At 32.3% G+C, this 10,131-nt stretch overlaps 2 protein-coding genes across 2 annotated transcripts; both read left to right on the top strand.

Moving 5' to 3' along the window:
- Positions 1-2,765: 2,765 nt before the first annotated feature.
- On the top strand, positions 2,766-4,166 carry LOC130497455 (uncharacterized). The gene is made up of 4 exons (XM_056990251.1): positions 2,766-3,148; positions 3,451-3,686; positions 3,789-3,835; positions 3,949-4,166. The coding sequence occupies exons 1-4, from the start codon at positions 2,979-2,981 to the stop codon at positions 4,048-4,050; spliced, it is 555 nt and encodes a 184-aa protein (XP_056846231.1). The 5' UTR covers positions 2,766-2,978; the 3' UTR covers positions 4,051-4,166.
- Positions 4,167-4,583: 417 nt separating this feature from the next.
- On the top strand, positions 4,584-7,095 carry LOC108818437 (protein WALLS ARE THIN 1). The gene is made up of 6 exons (XM_018591407.2): positions 4,584-4,860; positions 4,946-5,008; positions 5,124-5,240; positions 5,519-5,948; positions 6,042-6,193; positions 6,548-7,095. Exons 1-6 carry the CDS (start codon positions 4,646-4,648, stop codon positions 6,735-6,737), a joined length of 1,167 nt encoding a protein of 388 aa, XP_018446909.1. The 5' UTR covers positions 4,584-4,645; the 3' UTR covers positions 6,738-7,095.
- The last annotated feature ends 3,036 nt before the right edge of the window (positions 7,096-10,131 follow it).

Raw genomic sequence — 10,131 nt, 5'->3', positions numbered from 1 at the left:
TTTAAAATCTAAACATGATAAAAACCGAGCTAACAAAGTTTCATTGTAACCAAATAGTATGTCTGATATTCTTCGGCCTAAACGTTAGGTTCTTATACGATAAGTGATTTTTTGACATAAAATATTTTTAAAAATAAGATCAGCTCATCAGTAAACAATTTATGTAATTAAATTTTTTTAAAAAAAAATTGTTTAATGGCCAAAAATATATATTCGATCAAGAATATAAAATTTATTTTTCATACAATAATTTTTAAATAATTTTCATATAAATTTACAATGCACAAGGCACAGGTCTTATCCTAGTTAGGTATTATTTGTGGATAGTACTATGTATTTTATATAAAAGAAGTTCCACTTATCCTTCGTATTTGTTTCACTACTTGTCGTTGTTTCTTTTTTTGGATGTGGTAATTAACTGAATGTTATCATTTTTTTTTTTGAATGTTATCATATTATATGCATAAATTAATTCACCGTCGTGTTTATCTGAGTAAAAAGGATCATGATTCGCTTACTTTTTTTTTTTTTTTTTTTTTTTTTTTTTTAATGATTCGCTTACTTATTATATTCAGTTAGAAGAAATTTGTGTATACTACAATCATGTTTTTTTCTTACTACATGAATTGCATTTGTTAACTTCATCAACTTTTTTCTTTTACCAATTTCCCTACTTTTTATGTATAAGGTTAAAACGACAGAAAATGGGATAAAGTGTTGCTCACCTAATTATATTAAAAGCATAGATATATTCTTAATATTACTGTTAAATTTGGTTAGATAGCAAATTAACCATATATAATATATATTGGTGTAAACATTGAGAGTCTGATCGGCCTACGAAATAGGAGGTACCGTAGGACTCACAGTTCACGAGTGCGCATGGAAATCGTTCCTACAAAATTTATTGGGTGTGATTGTATAGTATTAATAGCGATAAATATTTGGTGAAAAAATCTTTTACGCTCAATTCAGCTGATAAGTTGTCAATCAGGTGAAAACAAAATTCATTACTTTTACTCTTGAGTACTGTTTGAATAAAGGTAAACTAGATCTTGTTCCGTGCGACCGCACGGATATTAATTTTCTGTTTTAGTTTTTATTTATTTATACTAAATAATGTATTTGTAATACTTGATCGTTTTATATTGACTATGTTAGGGATGTGTATTTGGATACCCACTGATTCGGCTAATCTATTTGGGTTTGAGATTTCCGAGTTTAAAGATTTCAGCAACATTCAAATACTTATAAATTTTGGTTTCAGTTTGATTCGGGTATTTGCGGGTTTGGTTCGGTTACGGATAAGCCGTTTGAATAATTTGAAAATTTTCAAAATTTATATATACTTTAAATTTCTCAAAACATATAAATGTGAGTAATGTAAGCCAAAATACTTAAATTAAAAAACAGGTTGAACTTCAATATTTGGATGGAGAATAAATATATATTTTAAATATTTTGGTGTTTGATTATTGTTTATCTATTTTATATGTTTACTTTTGATTATTTTTTATATTTTCAAATAGTTTAGACAACTTTAAGTTGACAAAAAAAAGACAACTTTAAAATATCATTAATTGTTGAAGAATAAAAAACAAAAGACATTAATCTAACTAAAAAGACAAACATTAAAATAGGAAAGAAAAAAAACACGTTAATATAACTGAAAAAGACAAACATTAAAATAAGAAATAAAAAGAAACACATTAATATAACTGAAAAGACAAACATTAAAATAGGAAATTCAATTTAATTCTCAGTGGCATGCAATTGTAAATAACACTGAAAACTAAGGAATATTCTATATGTGTACTTCTGTTTTAATAAGATAGATAGATGTACCTCTCTATTCTCTCAGCGAAATACACTGTCATTAAAGCTGTTTTTAATTTTTTTATGTTTTTTATTTAGTTTACATTAATTTTTTCCTCTCGGTTATTCTATTAAATTTACTCCCACTACCTTCAATTAATTTACTCTCAATCTCGTTCTTATTTACCAATCACATCCATTATTTAGCATAAATAGAAATGGAAACTTAAAACGAAGTTAGGAAAAAGAGATGTTAAAATGAAATTTTAATAGCACTAGAAGACTGCTATTCTCCTGGAGATTACTGTACAAGTAATAATTAGTAGCAACGCCATGCTGCCAAATAAATATGAAGGAAAGGACAAACTAAAGGCATTATAATGTTCATACAGTAATAAACAATTGTGCTTTTCCTATTTATTTTTAACTTTTTGATTCTCAGATTAAAGTAATTTTAGATACGATAAAATTAAAAAGATGCAATAAAAATTAAAAAGAATAATGATGGTTTCGTTAATGAGTAGTGGCGTGAGGGTTGTCATGTCAGCTAGAGCAGGCAGAAAAATAAAAGAATGTGGGAGACAAGCCTTTACCCCTTTATACATTTTACGAGTTCTTTATTTTCTAAAAAGAAAACGCAATAGCACACGGTTAAAATTGCGGGCTCGTCTGTTTAATCAAGAATTTGATTTAGCTCCATTCATGTAGTTAAAATCTATTATAACTTATAAGGACTTTTTTAGTTTAATTTACCATAACCTCTATCCAGGAATGCCACAATAGGTAATTCAGTTTGATGTTTAATGAAAAATTTGAATGTTTTAGACATTTTTGACAGTATAATTAATTAATAGTTTATCATTATATGAAATATAATGATGAAAATGATAACTAATCAAAATAACAACATAAATTGAGTTTAAGCGCCGGCAAAATTAAAAACATTTCTTAGACCATCCGCAACGGCGGTCTGTCACGAATCCTTAACCTTCTCTTTCTTCTGTAATGAAATATAATAATAATATTTTGGTTTAACTAACCAAGGATCAATCCTTCAATAAGGATTAGAAGGACTTGATCCTTATCCTTCTCTTTCTTCCTCTCTCTCTCTATCTCTCCTCTCTCGCTCTCTCCCAATCTCTCCGCTCGCACATCCTGATCAGATGCGGAAAGTTCAGCTTCGGTTTCGATCCCTTGAGCTGAAACGCCGCTCGGTCGTACGCCACCGCCGCATCCTCCGGCGTCTCGTAGGTCCCGAGCCACACTCTTGCTCCGTTCTTCTTCGGGTTCCGGTAGAAAACGGGCGGATTGACGCCGTTATTGACGGAATCAGGTGAGCTTATTAAGTCGCTGTAATCAAAACCTGACATTTGATGATTATGAATATTTATGATGATTTAGTCTTAGTTAGTGCTTCTGAATCGAGTAGAAGTTTTAGAGAGTGAAAGCTGCTGAAGAATGAAGTGTTAAAGCACACTTGCGGAGAAGATTTATAAAGATACGGATTGATCTATGAGAGCTTGATGATTACTCTGTTTTAGTTACTCTGTCTCCTATCACATAAAGATCACGCCTTTATAATTTTTTTTAATTTCTGAAAGTTTCTAATTTTGGGGGTGGGTGAATAATCTTCAGAACGACTTATGTACAAGAACGAGTCAACATGGTTCAGGACGACCAGGCTCCAAAGTCAGGTGGTTTAGATCTTCTAGCAACGAGTCTAGGTACATCAACACTATCACCTTTGAAGCCAAGGAAGGTTCTCCCACTCTTGTCATGGTTCATGGATACGGTGCTTCTCAAGGTTTCTTCTTCCGTAATTTTGATGCCCTTGCCTCTCGATTCAGGGTCATCGCTATTGACCAACTTGGGTAAGCAAACCCAACTTCCCTATCGTTTGCACTCTTTGTTGGTTCCAAAGGATTCATTTTGGACTGTATGATAAGGTAGTTTTGTCCTTCTTCTTCTTCTAGGTGGGGTGGATCAAGTAGACCTGATTTTACGTGTAAAAGCACATAAGGTAATTCATTCATTCCCTCTACCTTCATCGAAACCTTTCTCAGTTTTGCTTTGTATATATGGAGTTGGTACACCAGTAATGGAACTGCTTTGTTCTTAATTTGTTTTATGCAGAAACAGAGGCGCACACAAGATGGACTGGCGAGAATTTGGAAAACCATGTTGATGTCAAGAATGTTCTCGTTGACATGGGAATCTACTTCCAAGTGCAGGTAGAAGAGTTTAGTTGCTATGTATTTCATGAGTGCTATTTGATGTCAGGAAGTAATTCGTTATCTATTTGTGTGTGTATTTGTAGGATGACTGTCTGAATTGTTATTGTTCTTGTTCTTTTATTTGTTCTTGTTCTTTGCCAAAGCTTTTTTTTTCACAAGTATTAAAAACTCCAAATTGGAGAACACCATTGGACTTCAAATTTGAAGATGAATCCTTAACTATTCAAACACAAAAAAAAAATAGTATACTAATGCTAAGGACTCCAATGGTGGTAACACCATTGGAGATGCTCTTAGGTTTTGAATTTAGAAACCATGTCCTTCATCATTAGATATATATCCATGAAACCTTTGTAAAATTATAGCTTAGAAAATGAGTGCCACTCTATCGTCGACAAACCTCGCCAATATAAACTTATAACAATATACATTTAATAGAAATACCATATTAAAATTTCTCAAGTGGTGGTTCCCACAGCCAAAGGGGAATGAGATAGCTATCTAACAATATTTATACCTCCACAACTTCACTCCTTTTCCTCAATCAAACTCACTCATTCCAACTCCATCGTCATTCGATTCAAAGATCAGTTCCAATGGCTGATAACGCCGATAACCGGAGAGCAATATGGGGAGTTCCGGAGAAGCTTCAGCTTCACATAGCAATGCTCACGTTACAATTCGGTTACGCAGGATTCCACGTGGTCTCGAGAGCTGCTCTTAACATGGGAATCAGCAAACTTGTCTTCCCTGTTTACCGTAACATCATTGCCTTGCTTCTTCTCCTTCCCTTCGCTTACTTCCTCGAAAAGTAACCTTTTAAACGCCCTATTTCTATATATCTGCTGTTATCAACTAATAATATAGTTATTTAATTACAATCTTGTGTTATTTAGGAAAGAAAGACCAGCGATTACTCTCAACTTTCTCATCCAGTTCTTCTTTTTGGCACTCATTGGGTATATCTATTTATATTTCTCACTTCGATTTTTTTTTTTTTTCACTTCTATCTTTTCAATAAGAAAGTTGGATTATAAATGAACATGTTAACTCTTGAATTATTACACGACACAGAATAACAGCGAACCAAGGGTTTTACTTGTTGGGTCTGGACTACACTTCACCAACGTTTGCTTCTTCCATGCAAAACTCTGTTCCCGCTATCACCTTTCTCATGGCTGCTCTTCTCAGGCATTGATCCATCACTCTTTTTCTCATGTTTCAATTATGAAGGAATAAATATATAATTTAAATACTCATGGGCAGCTACAACACATAACGAACTACTTTAATAATTTTGTTTTGACGTTTCAACGTAGCAGAAACCTACCATAAGTGGATAATATTAAACGTAGACAACATTTAATGCAATTTCGAATAAAAATTACAAAATAATGATACAGTAGTTACTATGTGACCATAATAGTAACGACACTGTTATGTTACATACATGTTGAAAACAAACACAGGATTGAGAAAGTTAGAATAAACAGAAGAGACGGTATCTCCAAAGTCTTAGGAACAGCACTTTGCGTCGCCGGAGCTTCTGTCATCACTCTCTACAAGGGTCCCACCATCTACACTCCGATTAGCAACCTCCATACTCACCTCCTCACAACCAACTCCGCCGCCTCATCCGTGTTAGCGCCACTCGGAGACGCTGCGCCTAAAAATTGGACTCTTGGTTGCATCTACCTAATTGGTCACTGTCTCTCCTGGTCCGGTTGGCTCGTTTTTCAAGCTCCGGTTCTTAAATCTTACCCGGCTAAGCTCTCGGTTACGTCTTACACCCTTTTGTTCGGAATCATCCAGTTCGTGATCATTGCTGCTTTCTGTGAAAGAGATTCTCAGGCTTGGGTTTTTCACTCCGGTTGGGAGCTTTTCACCATCCTCTACGCAGTTAGTACTTTTTTACTCTACTTATTTAATTCCATTTTAACCCCCTGTAATTTAAGATTGATCAGTTTAGTCCTAACCTTTTGGTATTTTCAGGGAATAGTGGCGTCTGGAATCGCGTTTGCTGTTCAGATTTGGTGTATTGACAGAGGGGGTCCAGTGTTCGTTGCTGTTTACCAACCTGTTCAAACTTTGGTCGTTGCCATAATGGCTTCGATTGCTTTAGGCGAAGAGTTTTACTTGGGCGGGTACGTAAAAATTAATAAATAATGCAAAAGGGTGATTTACAGTAATGATAATAATTTCTAAGAGCATGTTTATAGACAGATACTTTAATTGTATTTTAAGTGGGTTTTAACGAGAGAAAGAGAAACGAGGGAAAGAGAATGAGACAACATTTCATCTCTTCACTTCTCTTCTAGTCAATACCTCTATGACACTACCACTAAGATACATGATTTTTTTATCTTAGTTAAGCAACAACTTCTTCTTTTCTTTTAATTTTTAATGCTTTTTAACACTAAGATATACCTATAAACATGTTTTTCGAGCGAAACGAGAATTTAAACTTGTTACGCCATGTGGTCAAATTCTATTGGCAGAATTATTGGAGCTGTGCTGATTATAGCGGGACTTTACTTTGTGTTGTACGGTAAGAGCGAAGAGAGGAAGTTCGCAGCTCTTGAGAAGGCGACGTTCCAGTCCTCCGCGGAGCATGGTATCGAGCGTGCACCCGTTTCTCGCGGCTCCATCACAGCTCCACTGCTCCACCAGTCAACAAACAACGTTTGACTAATCGAGTCTTACTCAATAATTACAAATGCCATTGCCCGTTGCCCAATTAAAAGGGAACAATGGTGTGCCACATTGTGTTTTATGACTTTTGTGTCTGCTTTTTCTCGTTATTTTTTTCTTAATATTTGATTACCTACGAAAGTTTTTTGAGGGGGAAAATGGTGGATGAGACATCATTGTTCGTGAGGATGGTGGTGATGATGATGTTGATGATAGTGATGATGAAGACTATATGGGAACTTTGAATTGGGACTTTTTCAATATTATTATATTTGGCTGATATGTTTATGCCTTTATTACATTTCTTGTGTGTTTTTGGCTTTTCTATCATGAATAGAATGTTACAATTTGCATTTATGGTTTATATTATTATCGCTGTCAGGATATTTAATTTGGATAGGTTCATCTGAATTCAAGTAAGAAAGGGAATGATTTGTTAAAATATTGATTTAGTATTCAAGAATCTAAAATCTTGAAATTGAATTTTAATAAAAAACTCAAAATTGAAAACTGAATTCAACTTTTAAAAAATATTATCAAATTGGCTCTTCAGATGCCACCATGAGCAGAGACTGCTTCAGGTATCGAACGAAAATTATAGTATATGCTAGTGGCTATATGGTTCAGGATTTGGTGTTTGCATCGACTACTAAGCGGATACCAAATATATGGGCCAAGATATATATATTTGGGCCGCTCACAAATGACCCACTTTATGTAATGTGCATTACCATTCAGTGCTAGTAAGAAACGCAAGAGGTTACACGTGAAGTTATCAAAGGTGAAAGATGGAAAGATATAACAACCACCAAAAAATATACAACACAACAAACAAGACAATTATAGGCAATTCCACAGGAAATAGAGACATATGCAGTCTTCACACTAACCGTTACACAACGTAATTCACGTTTTCATTGAACTTCTAGAATTCTCCAAATGGGCCATGGCACATTTTTGTATTCGAGACAAACAACTGTCTTATGTTAATGTAGTAACTAGTAATAATCTGCTTTACGCTACATACAAACCACATGTATATGTACATATATAACACGGATCTATTTTACACATGCTGTATACTTAAAGACATATATTCCTAGATCACAGTGACTATCCAACATCATTTTCGTTCATTTTTTAATTTTACATATAAGGTCATTTGAATCTTGTAGACTTTTGCTAGTTCATGCCTCGTCAACCGATTAAGAACACGCCTCGTCAACCGATTAAGAACACGTTAGTTAGACTTATTCAACATCGTACGTTTTAGATTAGAAATACAATAAGAAGACGACGTAACATCCATATTATATTTTGTTTATTTTAGGGTAATTTATCATCTGCAATTCTTCATTGCAACGATTTGTCAAATCTTCAGAGCAAAATAAAAGTTAAAATCGAGTTTACACTAATACTTGCAAAAAAAGTCTAATTCATCAGGAGTTGATAGAAAAAGGGCCCATGTAAGCCCATAAAATATATTGGCTCCCTGTAGAATGGGCCATTTTAAACGGATATATAGGTTTTTTTAAACGGATATATCGGTTTTTCTAAACAGATATATAGGCTTTTATATCATAAAGAGAAAATTGTTTTTTTAGCCCAAAAAAACAACAAGTATGTCCTCTTAGTCTAATTTTTCTTACTTTATGTCCTATTAAGCTAATTTTTTTCTAAATGGCAATAATGTCCTTAAATTTCAATTAAAAATTCAAAATTACAATTAAAAACTAATTTTAAATATTAAAATATATTTTTACTAATAAGGTTAAAAAATTAAAATTAAAATCTCAATTAATATTTTACCCCAAAAAAAGAATTTCGTTTTTAAAGATTTTTTTTTTAATATTTGTTTTTTTTAAAGCTTTTTTTACCAAAAAAAATGTTCTAAAAAATATTTTCTTAAAAAGTTTTTTTTACTAAAAACTATTTTTTTAAAATATTTTTTTTTACTAAAAGATTTTTTTAAAAAGAAGTCTTTTTAAAAGATTTTTTTTCTGTTTTTAAATCGATTTTAATTAATAAATAAGAAAACATAATATTCCCAAATATTATCTTCTAATATTATCTTTATCCGTAGAACATGTATTCTAAAATAGGTAGAATAGAGTAAACATGTTAGAAGTCGATTTCTAATAGTTTTAGATTTATAGTAATATGTAGATTCTGATTTCTACAAGTTTTAGATTTTTAGTAATGTGTAGATTTCGATTTCTACAGATTTTAGAACTATATGTTAAGCGTAGAATGTGTTTTCTAAATATTTTTAGATTACTATTATTTAAGTAGAACACGTATTCTAAACATAGTAGATTCAATGAAAAAAGTATAATACATTTTCTACTATGTAGAATGTCAATTCTACATTTTTAGAACAAAATATGAATTTATGATTTAAACATTTTTTGAACTTAAAAAATATATCTATAAGTTGATATAAGTATTTAATCATTATTTACTATTTTGAATTTTTTTTTGTTTGTTAAATTATTTATTTGATTTATTTTAGAAAATACTAAAAGATATTAGAGGAAAAAATGGTACAAAAGAGAAATTAGACTAATGGGACATAGTTGTTGTTTTCTGGACAAAAAAAACAATTTTCCCTATCATAAATGCTCCATGTAGAATGGGGGCACAGGCAGCCCACATGATTATTTCAGTGAAGTCGTTTCATTAACAAGACTACTAGGTCCAGTTTACAGAAAAAAATATAGTCTTTTCGTAAGTTAAAACTTTTTTTTTGAACGGCCCATAAGTTAAAACTGAAGATGAAAAGAAAATAGAACCGCTAATCAATGGGAGATAAGGAGACCAATAGAAAGTGTAGTAGGATAAAGACGAGTTCGAAGCACGTGGGCTTTGGAATCGCTTGTCTATGTTGCGACAAACCGTTCTTATGCAAATTTCAATCGATGTTAATGCACAGAAACAATACTAGCTACATCGCTTTCGTAGAAAAACGAATCACTGCTTTCATCTCAAAGATTTGCCATTTGCCAATAGGCAATAATTATAAAGGAATCTTTATATAGAGAGCTTTGGACAAAGCATATGCGATGTTGTTTTATGTCGTACGATATGCATTTATTAATTGACGATTCGACTTTTTGGTGTTTTGTGGTGATTACTATTTGGAAATATTATGAGCATATTTATTACAACATATTTATAAATTTAATTAGTCTTATCAATTTTAGGAGCAGTTAGCTATGTGCCCGTGCTTTCGAATGATTGTGAGAGATTTCTCTCGATTTCAAATTTACTAATATGTAATTTTAAGGGTTTTGTCTTTAATTTTGCTAAGAGTTTTGTGTTTATCATACTATTCTTATTTTCTTTCTGAGGGGACGGCTTGTGTTTTTTCCGTTAGAGTTTGTTTTCACAT

Source organism: Raphanus sativus, chromosome 7 (assembly GCF_000801105.2).
Source record: "Raphanus sativus cultivar WK10039 chromosome 7, ASM80110v3, whole genome shotgun sequence".
In the NCBI taxonomy this organism is placed as follows: Eukaryota; Viridiplantae; Streptophyta; class Magnoliopsida; order Brassicales; family Brassicaceae; genus Raphanus; species Raphanus sativus.
The sequence above is the reverse complement of the archived record's forward strand: the minus strand, read 5'-3'. Positions and strand labels throughout refer to the sequence as shown.